We start from the raw sequence: 15,787 nt of genomic DNA, 5'->3' as shown, positions 1-15,787 counted from the left end.
AGAATTTTTAGGTTTAAAGTTAATCTTAAAGTTAAAGTTAGAACCAATGCTTTAACTTAAGTGTAAAATATGGGCACTTTTTACACCATTTCTGATTTCTTTGATGAGTCAAAGTTGGAATTGCTTTTCATTGAGAATGGTACTGTCAAATTTCTGCTTTCTGACGCCTCTACTGGTGCAGAATTCCAACAGCCTATAAATAATTCCATGCATTCTGAAGGGCGAGAGGCGGGGTACATCCTGGACTGGTCGCCAGTCAGTCACTGCGCTGACACACAGAGACAGACAATCACACACACTCACACCTGGGGGCAATGTAGAGCAGCCAATCAACCTAATGTGCATGTTTGTTGGGATTGTGGGAGGAAGGCACAGGGAGAACATGCAAACCGGATCCCGGAACACTCTTGCTAAACTAATTATAAAATAATAATTAAATTCCCTTTAAAATGAAAGGGTATTATATCAGCTGTAAAAAAGTGCAGAATTTTTTTTTTTCATCGCTGGTCAGAGCATGGCACTATTATAACTATCTCTTTACATTTTCAATCAAATTAAGTGGAAATATCACCTTTTTTAGGACGTTATCACATTATTGTGTGTGGCAGCACGTGGAGCTAAGACCGTCTCTTAACACTCATGCATTTATACATGTCTCTTCATGATTGTAAGAATTCTGATGTGATCAACACCCACATTTTACTGTGGGCCACTGACTATGTGAGCAGAGACTTGCTGTTTTAATGTGCAGCCACTAGATGTCAGGGTAGAGCTGCTCTGAGGGAGAAGACTGAATGTGTTCCTGTATTCCACTGACATTGTTAGGGAAAGTTTGAGGTTTAGAGGACATTTTTGGGCATTGAGGGTTCATACCCAGGTGTAGATACAATTATAATTAGATTAGGGCTAGGGTAAATAATGCTTGAATATACGAATGTGTATGTGTGTGTGAGTGTGTGTGTTTTCTCTGATTGCTGCTATCAGCAAGTGAAGTGAGATAAGAAACTAACACAGTTTCCTCCTCATTATATTTATCTCTTTACCCTCTCTCTCTCTCCCTCTCTCTCTCTCTCTCTCTCTCTCTCTCTCTCTCTTCCAGCCCGTTTGCTTTGATCAACACTGAAATAAAATCTATTTCACTTTGGTGAACCATAGCAGGACAAACTGGACCCAGGGTTCAGTCCGTCTCCCTTTTCTCTCTCTGGATTCATTAGCAGTGACATAGTCCAACAATGACGGATGTGAAGATGTGGCTAAAGTCACTAAGATGTGGAAATGTGGGATGAAAGCATTTGACATTTTTCTTTTCATTCACATAATCTCTAATCCCTATGAATCCGCTCAGATCTCCGACTGCTCCTCCTCTTTTCGAACTCCAGAAGCTCATTAAATCTCCTCCAATCCCTTTAACATCCCCGTCAGGAGATCCACAAACACAGCATTTGGGATCCAGCAAACACCCTGGAGTTTAAAATAATTTTGTTCATCATGGAAATTAAAGTTACTCCTGCTGGTGCAATCAAGGATGCATCAGCAGCAAATACATTTTCTCAGCTTCAGGACTGTCCAGTCAGAAAGTGTGAAAGCTCCAGCAGAGATCAGCTGGAGAACCGCAACCGGACTAGCAACACATCTAAGCTGTAGCTCTGACAGGATCTTGAGGTTAAATCACATTTTCCACTTGTTCTTCATGGATGTTTTCAGAACACTCTCTTTAAACCAGTTGTCGTATAGGATTGGCTGGATAACAAAGGCAAGATTACACTGTGATCACTGTGGGATTAAGCAGAGAAAACTGCCTTTTTCTTAACAAAAGCTCCTTCTTCTTCTCCTCTCCTTCCATCTCATTCTGTGAACTCTTTCAGCAACACAGCCAGTGATTTGTTTCAGCCTTATATAAACTTGAGACTCCACAAATGCAGAATGTGGACACTCACCCAGTGGTGCAAAGTAACTCTGTAAATTTACTCAATAAACTAAGATTAAACTGGTTGCTCTAATTGATTTGGGACATCTTCCCAAAAACTAATTTTGCTATGTTTGTGATGATGTCTGCGAGATGTTTTTCTAAGCTTCTCAAGTGGTTTAGTTTAAATAACTAATGAAGGCCAATATTTCTCAGCTTTTATCCCCCATTAATAATCTCATGACCCCTCAAACTTGTTGAATCAAAGGGGGAAAAAACTACCCATATAAAGTATAAAAGTTAAAATTAGCTCCACACCAATCATGTACAACTGAAAAATGCTGCAGTATTCTGTTCTTTGTGGTGACAGAGAGTATTTAAAGGCAAAACCTGATACTTTCCTTAGCATAAACAACTGTTTTTTGTTCCTAACTTTAACGTCAGGAACAACATGGTCACAGCATAAAATTAAATGCTGAAATGTGTTTTAATACAATATAATCTCTGGTTTGCAGAGACAAATAGTGCCAAAATGTCTTCTGTTGGATTGGGCACTCTAAATCATTAGCAGTTTTTTTTTCTGTCAAACTAAAAATCTGCCTGCTTGCATTTTTTAAGCTGTCAAACTTCACTATTTCCAGGTTCAAAAACACACTGTTATTACAATTGACTGAAATACTGAACACAAGATTTTAAAAGTAATAAAAAAGAATTATTCCTTGAGGCTAATTTATTAAAGTTACAAATTATTCGTTTAATTCTGCCTGTTAATTTTAGCTCGTACAGCTGTGACGTGTGGGAGCTGGGAGGCTGACAGACTACAGAACAACAGCTGATGTTTGTTCAAGATAACAGAGCAGCTGATAATCAACACAAACCTCATCAATAAAACCTGGAGATAACAGAAAGTGAGACTAAAAATACCTACAGATAACCAGGAGAGAGTGACCGTGTAACTTCTGGTGTCATGTTTGTTTTAATAATGCAAATATGTGTTTTTCAGAGACAATGCAATTTCAGTTTCTGCCAACATCTTGTGCCACAGTTTCATAAACACATAATCACCACAGGGGATGAAATGTCACGCTGGTGTACAGTTTGCACAAACAGACGGAAGACACAAAGTAAAAAAACAAGAAACTCCGTATCTTCTTCAAGAACAAAAAAAAAATTCCATTGAGCTACAGATGCTGAAGTGACACAGAACAAACTTTTCATAAAAATCTTTAAGTACAATTTCCTTCACATACATGTTGTTTATCAAGACAACATAGACATACAGACGACCTTCCACTGGAAGAATAAGTTTTTACAAGCAGAGACATACAGAGAGCTCGGATGCTGCTTTCAACATTAAACTGCTGATCAACGTTTTAAAAAGAGCCACAGCATGAATTTATGTGTAAAGCTGACAAGCTGTAAACTGGAAGAACTAGATAAATACCCTGCTGTAATCAGTGTTAGCTATTGGATGGGATTTCAAACTGATTGATAAACGGCTTACAATATACTACAAAATGTCACAGCTGGTTATGGTTCAGGTCCATTCAACCGCCAGTCCTCAAACAGATCCTTAATTCATAAGCAGGAATAAACAGCTCAGTTTAGTTCAGAAGACCCTCTGTAAATCCCCATAAACCACAATGTCACAGAATGTCCCCACAAAATTAAATTCAGAAAAACTGGTTTTAAAACAAAAACACGTGCATGTCTTCACGCATAAAGGAACAGCTCTTCAAACAACAAAATGCAATAAATATTTTTTTTAAAAAGCTTGGGTTTGAGCAGCTTAAGAAATATTGCATAGTCCATAGCTCAATGTTTCACATAAATCCTGGTGTTGGTGTCCAGCGTCCATGTTGGACAAAGCCATCAGAAGAGAAGCAGAAGAAGAAACGGCATCAGACACAGGAAACAGCTGGTCCGAGCCGCCCCGACAGCTGATGAATGATACCAGCGCACCTCCTCTGAGTCATCTGGGAAGGGAAGACGCAAAGAAAGCGAATGAAGACTTTGAATTTCTAATAAATGTGTTGCCACTTATTTTATCACTTTTTGGTTATTACTTTTATTTATTCTGTATATAATGTGCAATCCCTTTTTGTTTCCAGTGCTTTATTTTGTATATAGATGTGATGATGTGAATAGTATTACTTATCAATACTCAGTACTGCATCTGTTCTTGTACTGTCTTTTGCTGTAGTGACACTTCACTTTCCCTTTGTAGGGTTTATCTTATCTCATCTTAACTTGCACTTCTCTGGTTCCTGAGATACAGGCCTTTCACTGGAAAGCGACTCTAAGAAAAACACTGCAATAGGCAGGTTAGGACACACGTTTGGCTCTCAGAAGTGGGAGGAGGGACACGGAAATCCCACGCTCTTCAAACAAAAACTTAACCAATTAAGAAGTGCACTCATTGAAGAGTAGATCTCTTCCAATAGCATCTGGCTCAAACAGAGAATGCACAAGTTTTGAATAAAGTTTTGTTGTACGGTAGTATGATTAAGTGTAGTGTAAGTTTTGTATTGTATAAAACATCTGTCTCTCTCTTGCTATACATATCTTTTCACTTTTATGTAACGATTTCTGTCACATTTCATGCAAACAAACGAGTGCAAGAAAAAGTGGCTGAGAAAAATATCTGATTAGTACGGACTGAAAACAATGACAAAAAGGTGCACCTTTACATTTAGACAACTTAATGTGGACATACTCTCTGTTGTTATTGTGAGAGTGTTTTGCAATTAAAAAAAAGGCATTGACCTTTAAATGAGCCGGCTGGACTTGTGGGCTACCAGAGGTGCATTTACATGCAGTGGGAATTAGCTGTAAACGGCAGCCTTTGATGGCCTGACTGCCAGGCATTGGCAGCTCATCTACGCCTTTGCTGTTCATTCAAATGAAAAACACTACAGCTGTTGCAATGACAGCATGGAAAACTACCAACTCACATGAACACAGACTCTGAATCTGTGCATGTCCATGAACACATCTGGTGCTGAGTTTTAACAAGCAGAATGTGCTCTGAAGTCCATCATTACATGCGGATAACAAAAACCTTGTTACCAGTTCTCTGTTGTTTGATTTTCATAGTTAAGCCGGTATGGCTGCCTTGAAGGAAAACAATTATAATAATAACAATAATAATAATAACAACCAACTGGAAAAGAAAACTGATGCAGGGACCGTTTCACACACGTTTCTTACCGCAGTCTTTATGGAAGACATGAGGGAAGCAGTGCAGGATTCCGTAACCACAGCGACAGTAGGAGCAGCCTTTCTGAACCCACTCACCGTGAGGAATTGATCCACAGTTCCTACCAGACAGACCAAAAAACATAATTTATTGTACCGAGGAGACAAAATCTGCAAGTTTGAGTGAGTAATTAATTAAACGATGAAGAAATTTAAAAATTGGAAGTGTAAATGCACAGCAGTGGGCAGCAGAGCGTCGCTGTTGTTTTCCTGCTCTTTACCTGATGCGTTGGTCATACTCGCAGCTCCGCCCGGTGAAAAATGGAGGACAGGCGCAGAAGCTGCCCAAGATGCAAGTTCCCCCGTTCTTACAGCAGCTGCGACTCTGCTCAGCACCTACACGAATAAAGACAGACGTCAGACCTGGAGTTAACATAGCCAATAACAGGCAACGCCTGTTGCCTCAAACTCATATGGAGGCTGTATGTTTCATACATGGAATCTAATCTGGGAGAATAAAATTCAGTGCCTTGATAGCAGTGGTGTCAAAGTGGATAGAAGGTCGTATGAGGGCCCCTCAGGAACAACTTCTTTAAAAATACGTGTCTGTCCGATGGTGTCTGTTTGCTTGGGTTGTTTTGTTAAGTGTTGTTTTATTTAACTGTGTTATTTATTTACTTACAGTCCATATTTTACCACTGTGTATCTTCCATTTCCTCCTGTTTTTTTTTACTTCATACTTTGTATTTATGTGATTATCCATTCACTATATTTTGGTTAGATACCTTATAGCCCGTTCTTAAAAGATGCGGTGTAAATTAGACCATTACTATAATTATAATAGAATGGGGTTTGGGAGCCTGTATTCCCAGCTGAGGGCCACTGTGGGGCCACCCTAGGCTGAGCCTGTATCTGTATCTGTGACATGAAACAGAGTCTCCATCTGGCAGCGCATTCCTGTCATCCTCTGCTTCACATCCACAGACAAACACTGAGAGTCAGAACAAACATGTGAAAATAACAGAAAAACACTAAAACTCAGTGACGAAGGCCCGAGACATTCACAGACTCTACGTCAACCAATCAAAACCTTTTGTGCACGAGTGTTCTTGATTTACGCAAAAATCCCAGACTCAAAAACTGGAAACCTGAAACTTGTGAAGCCAAAAAAAGTTGACAATTCAGAAAGAATTTACGCAAATTTAACCTTTCAAAAGTATCTTTTTTGAATTCTGAAAGTAAACAAATATTCATTAAAATAATAAAAAATGTGAAAAGTAAAAACAGACTTTAAAAGTGCAAAAATATAATGGAAATATAACATTTACACTCTTCCAATAAAGTATGTGGGGAAAAGTCTCACTGTGGGGCTTCAATATATACAGTAATACTGAAGGGTTCATGAGTGCATGTGTTGCAGTTTCGCTACAAGATTTTGAACATCTCTAAATGTTTTCAACTCCCTAATTAAATCAGATGGGAAAATGTTTTTATTTCCCGTGTTTTATCTTTTTTTTCTTGGCCTAAAACTGACATTTATTCAGCACATTTTAAACAAATTGAGTATTGCAGAGTATTATCTTTACAGGCAGGTTTCTAAGGTTCACCTTCAAAAAGGAAAAAGCAAATAACAACTGAGACCTTTTTGCAGTATTTCTGTCTGTCTGTTGTGGGTAAAGTGATAAATTCTCTCCTAATTGGTTTTTTTGGGGGGCTCACGGCCTCCATCTGTAATATACAGAGTTAAACTGTGAACTTACTGCCTGTGAGGCCGATGAAGGGCAGGACAGCACTGGCATCGCGGTGTTTACGGTCACCAATGTTTGACGAGCCCACTTGGGTAAACTGACCCAGGAAGTCCTGCGAGGGCTGCGGGGATTTCACCACCAAAGACGAAGAAGATGAAGGGAGCGACGAGGAGGAGGAGGAGGAGGACGAAGAGGAAGAGGAAGTCAGACCTCTGCTGCAATCATCTCCCTCGCAGCCTGAAAAATAAAAGACAACAATCAACTCTTCTGACTCTCCTCCTCTCCTTTTAACACATTTTAATTTCTGCATAGCGTGTGGATCAGAGAGTAAAGATTTGTAACGATAATAAGCATCAAGCCTACAATAGATTCTGTAAAAGTGCTGTTATTGTCATGAGGTAAATCAGTGTAAAATCAACCTGCAACCTTAACTTTCTCACTTGGCAAAATGCTTTTTTTTTCATGTTTCGACAGTGTTGATTTCCACATTGTACACAAATGAAGAAAAATGAATGGCTGTCTGGAGTGAGATATGTGGGCAAACTAGTGGGCAAGACATGGTTACATGCATCTGTTACAGGCCATAAAACTGACTCACATGGCTGCAAATGCAATTCACTGTCCTTCTCAGCAAAAATACCCCAAAATACCAAAGCTCGTTGTGTTATTTTTTCTTTCTTTCTTTTTGTTGGAGACAATAATATGAAATATTTCAGCTGCAGTAATGTGTAAGCTGGGTGAGTGAAACAGACCTGTGGCAGGAAGAGCATCAGCAGAGTGGAACCAAACCACCGCACAGAGCACAGTCCTGAGAACATCCAAACCAAACACACGTTATTCACAGGAAGGATCTGACAACATATTCGCTCATAAAATGTTAACTGCGTTTGCTCTCCGCACTCACCTGAGCAGCTGAGTCCAACTCATTTTACTGGAGATTTAAAAGAAAAAAATCCCAAATAACTCCGTGGGTTTTCTCAACTCGCAGTAAAAACCAATTCAAAGAAACTGCCAAACACACCTCTGCCACCTCTCAACAATAAAAAAATATATCAAATATTCCCAAAACAATAAAAACGCACATTCGTCAGTGTTGGTTGTTTCCGAATGTCTAGGTAAAGGTGTTCATAAATACAGTTCCTCTTTCAAAAAACAAAACAATAAAACACACAAAAATGCTCCAAGATTAGAAAACTGCAGACACATGAAGCGGTGGCTCCTCCAGCAGCGCGTCCTCTCTCTCTGTGATACCTCCAGCAGCTTCCTCCTGCTCTCCAGGTGAATCTCGTTCGGAAGTGGGCGGGACCGCAGTGGCCCCGCCCACTCCCGATCGCTCTCTGTTTCCGTCTGTCGGAAAGTTCACGCGGAATCCACAACAATGTAAAATAAAACGTCCTGCTGCATGATACAAACACAGCTAGTTTCCTATGAAAACCACAGTATCTACAAAACACCAACCTCTCCTCAGCTGTGATGTATTTTGCACATAACTATTTATTTTTCACATAATATTATTTTTATTTTTTGTTTTTTTAAAATGCTTTGACCATGGAGCCACATGTAGCGCTTTAATTTGTATAAAAATGAATCTTCACTTCAATGCAGCTTTATAGACAAAGGGGTATTTTTAAACCATTAAAGGCAAAGACTGACAGTGAAGAGAGATTTATAAAAATAAAATTAAAAAAAGGCTTTATCAGACAGGATTTAGGTTGATGACTGCGTATGAATGCGTATGGAGAATTATTGAAAAATAAAACAAATATAAGAAAAGCCCTGAAGACATTTCGTGTCTGTGATTTATAAGTAAATAAGAACTTTTCTTCAAGTGTATATGGAAAACCTCCCTTATCTCCTCTCTTCTCCCCCTTTCTCACCTTCCATCTCCACCCCCTCCCTGCCTCTCTCACTGACCCCCCCCCCCAGTCCTCTTTGCCACTCTTTATACACATGTATAGTAACCTCACTTGCCCATCTAGTTCTGCCTTCACATGTTAATGACCCTGCTGCCAAAAGGAAAAGCACCTTTAAAGAGCATGGCCCTCGTCCTCCCCCTCCGCCTCCCCTTCGTCCTCCTCCTCCTCCACTGCAAACAGCAAGAAGCTTCATCTTTCCATTATACATACATGCCATCTTCCACCATATGTCTTTCAGCAATTTACATCAAACTACATTATACAGTTGCAAATGTTGATATGGTCAGTATTCTATAGGCTGATTCCATTGTTTTAGACTCAATGTATATTTAACTGAGCTAAAGGAATGCAGTCATCTTGCACAAGAACTTTGCACTACTCTTTTCAATTGCACTACTTGGTCATTTGCACAATACCACTGTAAATATTGTTGTCATCCCTGACATTGTTTATATTTTTTATTCTGGCAGTTTTTATATTTATAGTAGTTACATATTGGTTATTGGGCTTATACTGGGACCAGGGAAACTAATTTTGTTCCACTTCATGTTCTACATGTGTAAAATGACAATAAAGCTCCTTGAATCCTTGGAATCCAAGGAGTTTGAAACAGCGATTAAACTTTAGATTGGTAAGTGAAGTAAAAGTTTATTTCTTGCACTAGAAAATAGACACAAAACTATAAATAAAAGAGTGCTCCAAGTTTGCTCTGTTTTTGAATGATGAATTACTTTTTGTGTGGCAGTGCTGGATGGTTTGGAATTTCTTAATGTCACATGCTTTTTATAATAAATCTATTTGCACTTTTCTGTCTTCTTCTTTTCCAAAATGTAATAAACCATTAGTCAGTAAAAAAAACCCAGTAAATGAGTAATTTGTAGACCATGTAAATTCAGCTGCAGTGTACTGAGCAACAGGTTCACCAGTGTGATAAGGATGAATGAGCCAAACTAAACTCATTTTTTCTTTATCTATAATTCCCTTTTTTCTATCCCTGCTCTTCAACTTTGGTTTTTAGAATAAAACCAGCACTGATCCCCCACCCCCACACCTCCACCTTGCTCTGGTTAATAGGTCTCTGCTTTGACCACAGAGGGACAATCAGAGGTGGAAATGGGTATTTTGTAATCTGTGCAGCATCACAATGCAGTCTGATCTCATGCTAATACACAGCAGGAGGGTCAGCAGCAGGAGGGAGAACCTGATCTGAACACAACAGGATGCTTTCAGGCACGTGAAAGCTCTACTGCAAGGCACAGAGGGGAAGAGGAAGACACAGATGTATGAAAGACAGCACAGCTTTATCATTAGAGGACGATGATGCAAAGACATATGTCTACAATGAATGTCTTCTGCCTGACTGGTGGCTCTGGTGCTCAAGGCCACCAAAGCACACACAACACTCAGTTTCAGATATGTGTTTTCATCTGAACGACAATGCTGTGATCCTACTTTAAAATGTATACATAAAAACTTTGGCCATGAGCAAAACTACAGGGATTGTTTCATTCATTGGGTTGGGTCTTGGGCTGATAGTTGAAAAAATGAGGTTTCACTCTTAATTAGTTTTTTTTTTATTTTTCTTTTAGTTTTTTTTATAAAAAAAACTAATTAAGAGTGAGAGTATTAAGAGTATTATTAATTAAAAAAATATCATTAGTGTTGTCAGGTGTAGCTTATCCCTGCATGCTGTAAAATTCACTGTTATACATAGTTTTCACTGGAGACAAATCCTGTAAGCCACATAAAATCTGTGGAGCTCACATGAACTGCAGGGGCTCAATGACTCAGTGTCTCCCCCTGGTGGCTAATTTATAAAACACAGTCAGTATAAAACTTGAAAGGGCAAACGGTGCCTTCATTGGTTTCAATCTGGATTTTATTTACTATTTGCTTCCAAATAAATTTTTGCATAATCCATTTAACTAGCTTTAGCCTGGAGATATCAGGGGCCCCTTCCAGCATTCCCTAGATCAGTGGTGGAATGTAACAAAGCAAATGTACTCACGTACTGTACCCAAGTATAAATTTAAGGTACTTTACTTAGTAGTATCAAATTTCGTGCCACTTATGTTCTCACATTGTCAAATGTGAGGTGAATTGCTGCTTTCTCTTTGAATTATTGAATTTAAATTTGAATTCTAAAGATGTTTTCACAGTTGGCTGGACCAAAAATTGAATAATGGAGAAAATAATCATCTGATGAATCCATAATTAAAATAATTATTATTAGTTTGCAGTACTATACAAGAGAGTTGAAAATGTGGTCCACCTCAACCAACTACAACAACAAAAATCCCACTTTTAGTAGTAATAATAAGCTAATGATATCTTGTATAACAGTCACAGGTGATATTCTTCTGAATTGACTACTATTACTTTTAATAATTAAATACATATTTCTGATTATACTTCTGTTTATACTGCAACTGGGCATTTGTACAGTGTTGTATTAGTACTTTTACTTAAATCAAGGTTCTGAGCACTTCATCCACCACTGCCACTACTAATAGTGTTAATTAGAGCCACAAAATGAAGCACTTACTACCAACTCTAAATACCATATTGTGTCTTTAATCCATATACAAACATAAATATTTTTTACTGTGTGTGGCATTCCTAGCTACAGTGCATGTTGTTAGATGCAGTTCGAGGGTAATCACTTTTTGGTAAGTAATATGTCATGAGTAATTACATCTTTCGGGTAATCTGCACATCACTAATGAAGACTTAATGAAGATGCATGCTGTCACTGCATCTGCTCTCGTTTCCCAAGAAACAGTACTAAAGCAGTACAAAACTCCCCCTCAAACCACCAACTGTTTTTTTATGCTTGAGTTTTATGGATGGTTTAAACAAATAAGACACAGCATTAGTGAGCATAATAAGATAATTGTAAGTAAACAGTCATATTAATGCCAACTGTTTGCCCCCTACTTCCAGTCCTGATGTTTATGCAAAATGCACTATTTCTTTAAACTCAATCATTGTTAAACATCATAAGGTTATGAACTACAACAAAGTGTGTCACGTAACACAAAACAGATGTTTTTGTTTGCTAAATGTGGGGAGTTTTTCCTTGCCACTGTCTGGGTTCAGGCTCTGGGTCTCTGTAAAGCATCTAGAGACAATTTTGATTGTATAAAGTGCTATATAAATAAATAAATTGAAATTGAAATGTTTCATAACTTTAATTAATGAACTAAAAACATGTCATATACATTATCTTTACAGCAACGTTATAAAGGTACACACTGTTATACAAGATTAATCTCAGCATCATGTTTCCCATCTACACCACTGAACAGGAAGTTTTGTCAAATTACACTTTTTACCTGTTTTGACAAATAACATCTATCACAAAGTGCATCATATGTGCTCAAGAATTTACCTTCAGCCCAAAATATGCTCACTGGTTAAATTTTAGTTTTAAAGGAAAATATATTTTTAGACAAACATTTTCAGTGGTGTTGGGGACAACTTGTTCACATTGTCTTCATTTTGACAGTGTTATTTCCCGCCTTTTAATCATTATATGTAAACACACATACATATAGACATATCTAGCAATGGGGGATGGAGGATAGTTAGATAACATTAGATTTTTATGACAGATGTCAAGGAAATCGGCTACAATGAAATAAGAGACAAATGAACTTGTTCACAAAGAAACAGTAGATATTTTCACATATTGTGCATTATTTTCTTGTCATTACCTCTTACCTTCATAGTTTATTCTTTTACACTTTACGCAGTTTAGTTTAATTAAAAACACATCCTGTTTTCAAAATGGGAATATCAAATTTTTAGGCATCCAAGCTGTTCGGCTTGTAAGAACAAAGAGCAACTGACCACAAAATTAATGTTTTCTTTGAAAGATGGGAATGACTTGGGGTTTTCTGCTTTTAATGTCATGCTAAGGAAGATGAGTAGATGACAAAGACAATTGACCTCTAGGGTTGATCAGTTATACCTTGCTTTTTGTACTAATGCCAACATACTTCTTCATTTTAAGAAATAGCTTTTTCTTTACATTTTAAAATTAAGCCAGAATTGGTCAGTAAACTGTGGGGAGGCTCTTGATGGAAAGGTCATCAGCCCACCTGCCACAGTCCAAGGTTTCAAGAGCCTGTGCTTAGCCAGAAGAAGAAGCTTATGTCATAACTCTCTTTGAAAAATTGTTCAACTTTCTGCAGTGAATAAAAAGACAAAGTTCTTTTATTAGTGTTATGTTTTATTTATTTAGTGTTCTGTGATTTGAACAGTGCAAAATTTTCAAAATATAAAAACAATGAGAGAAACAATCTTGTAGCAAGCTAACCTCCCTCCAAAATGTGACAATATATCCATTATAAATAACAATACAAAAACACAACCGATGTTGAACACTCTTTAAAATGTTCAACATCTTACCGTCTTGTTGTCTCATAGTGTGAAATTCTCACTTAGACCTCCAGCAGCTCTGTTCACAATGTCAACAGGTGTGAGATGAAGGAGAGGATACAGCTGACTGTCACATCACTGTCAATTAACATTTCCAGCTGAAACATTTCTTCAGAAATGACTTTATCAACACCTGACAAAGCCGATGACTGAAACAATGCTTAAACCATTGTTGGGTAATAAAGCTTGGTTTTAAAGTTTAAAGTTTAAAGTTAGATGATGGAAGGTTAAATCAGTTTGATTGCATTCAGTTAATATACTATCTCAATTCACATCAGCTTTGTGCAAGGACTTGACATAGAGGAGATTAGCAGCCAAAAAAAATATAAATATATAACTTTAGGTGATTTCAAAATTGTTTTACTCATGTTGTGTTTTGGTGGGTGTGTGAACCATGCAGCTGAGGTCAGGACCTCTTGAGAGCTGCTGGATGGTTAGTTAACCCTTCCAAAATGAAAAGCTGGCTGCCTGTCAAACCATTATTTCTTGCTTTATATTTTATAGTTAAATGTAATAAATACATGATAAATGTGATGTGGTTGTGTATTTGGGTTTGTTCACATTTGATTAAGCCATCCTGAGTAATTAAAGTAATAACTCATGTAATATGCTACATTTGCTGGTGAATGTTTTGTAAACTAATATAACTACTTTTCAATAAGTAATGCGCAATGACTTTCAAGTAGCTTGTCCAACACTGGTCTACACACAGGCAGATGTTCAAGAACTTTAAGACATTTATGAATGAGCAATGTTTGGACTGAAACCAGGAACTAACTGCTCAAAGTATAAGACAGCAAGACTTGTCTATGGACACGTTCTGACACCTTCAGTACCATAAGTAGTAACATTCAATACCCAGCCTCACTAACTCCCCTGGGAGCCAACATTATTAAGAATATTAAGGTACTTCTCAACTCACAATAATTTAGTAATTAGAACATTTCAGCTTTCTTCTTCTTCTTCTTCCTCCTCTTCTTCTTCATCTTCATCTTCTTCCTCTTCATCTTCTTCCTCTTCTTCTTCTTCTTCTTCTTCTTCTTCTTTATTATCCTCATCCTTTGTTTTGGTCAACTTCCAACTGAGAGCCCATTCATTCTTTGGCATACCTTGTTTTTCATGCAACAGTCCCATGTACCTTTGAGTCCAGTGCTCTGTGGAGAAACACATCACCTCGTCCTCATTCGGCTTCTTCCAGCGACAAATCCTCCACGACTCTTTCCATGCTCGCCATTCCTCTTCCCCTTCGTCCTCCTCAGTTTCCTCTTCCACTTCATCTCCCACTCTGTGAGGTACTGCCACCATCCATGACTCCTTCCAGGAGGAGAAGGAGGTGTTGACTTTATGGAACTGCAAATGGAGTGGGACAGTAGGTTTACGTTTCATTTGTTCTTTCTTTTCTTCTACTTTGTTGCCCTCCTCCTTCTCATCTGTTTTCTCATGGTCATCATCCTCCCCTGTTTTGACTGTCGTCTCCTCCTCTTCACCATCTTCTTCATCATCCTCCTCTTCCTCATCTCCTCCTTCTGTCTCATCGTCCACTTCTATGTCCTTTTCATCCCTTTTTTCCTTCTCACTTTCATTGTCATCATCTTCCTCGTCTATGTCTTGATTGTCCTCTGTTTCTTTGTTGTCTTCTTCTCTCTCTTGGTCTTTGCTTGTCTTACTCTCATTGTCCTCTTCCTCCTCCTCCTCCTCCTCCTCCTCTTCTTCATCTTCTCCTACCTCTTCGTCTTCCTCTTCATTTACTTCTTCATTTTTCACCTCTGTGTCTACTTTGTCCTCCTTCTCACATGCTTCTTCATCATCCACTTCATCCTTTTTATCTTCTTCTTCTTCCAGTTCGTTGTTGAACTCTTCCTCTTTGTCTAACTCCTCGTCTTCCTCGCCCTCCTCCTTCTCATCTTCATCCTCTGTTTCCTTGTCTTCACCTTTTTCTTCCTCTTCTTCCTCCTCTTCCTTCTCTACATCTTTGTCCTTGGTTTCATCTTTTTCTTCATCTTCTTCCTTGTCTACTTCATTCCCTTTGTCCTTTTCTTTTGCTGCTTTGACTCTCTCCTTCTGTTCAAGATGTACTTCTTCATTTTCCTCCCCCACCTCCTCCTTGACTTCTTTGCCCTCCTGTTCTTCATCTACTTTGTTGATCTTGTCTTTTTCTTTTGCTTCCACATCCTCTGCCTCCTTCTCCTCCTCGACTTCATCTACTTCTTCTTCCTCATCCTCTGCTTCAGTGTCTTTCTCATCCATGTCTGATTCTTTGTCCTCCTCTTCCTCTTCCTCTTCGTCTTCGTCCTCCTCACCATTTCGGTTTATGTTTCTGTCCTCCTTCTTGTGTATTTGTATGCCCTTCTCTTCCTTATGTTCATCCTCCTCCTTCTCCTCCTTCTCCTCCTCCTCCTTCTCCTCCTCCTCCTCCTCCTCCTCCCCCTCCTCCTCTTCCCCCTCCTCCTCCCCCTCCTCCTCCTCCTCCTCTTCCTCCTCCCCATCTACATCCTCCTTATGCACTTCATTGTCTTCATCACTCTCATTTTCATTTTCATTTTCCTCCTCTTCCTCTTCGTCTTCGTCCTCCTCAC

General features: G+C 38.6%; 1 protein-coding gene across 1 annotated transcript; it reads right to left on the bottom strand.

The window, feature by feature from the left end:
* Nucleotides 1-2,859: 2,859 nt before the first annotated feature.
* On the bottom strand, nt 2,860-8,133 carry tdgf1 (teratocarcinoma-derived growth factor 1). Its single transcript, XM_046375980.1, has 6 exons — nt 7,757-8,133; nt 7,605-7,660; nt 6,865-7,089; nt 5,386-5,500; nt 5,117-5,226; nt 2,860-3,882 (listed from the first exon to the last, which is right to left on the bottom strand). The coding sequence occupies exons 1-6, from the start codon at nt 7,777-7,779 to the stop codon at nt 3,779-3,781; spliced, it is 633 nt and encodes a 210-aa protein (XP_046231936.1). The 5' UTR covers nt 7,780-8,133; the 3' UTR covers nt 2,860-3,778.
* Between the last annotated feature and the right edge of the window lie 7,654 nt (nt 8,134-15,787).

Source organism: Scatophagus argus, chromosome 20, assembly GCF_020382885.2.
Source record: "Scatophagus argus isolate fScaArg1 chromosome 20, fScaArg1.pri, whole genome shotgun sequence".
NCBI classification, from domain to species: Eukaryota; Metazoa; Chordata; class Actinopteri; family Scatophagidae; genus Scatophagus; species Scatophagus argus.
The sequence above is the reverse complement of the archived record's forward strand: the minus strand, read 5'-3'. Positions and strand labels throughout refer to the sequence as shown.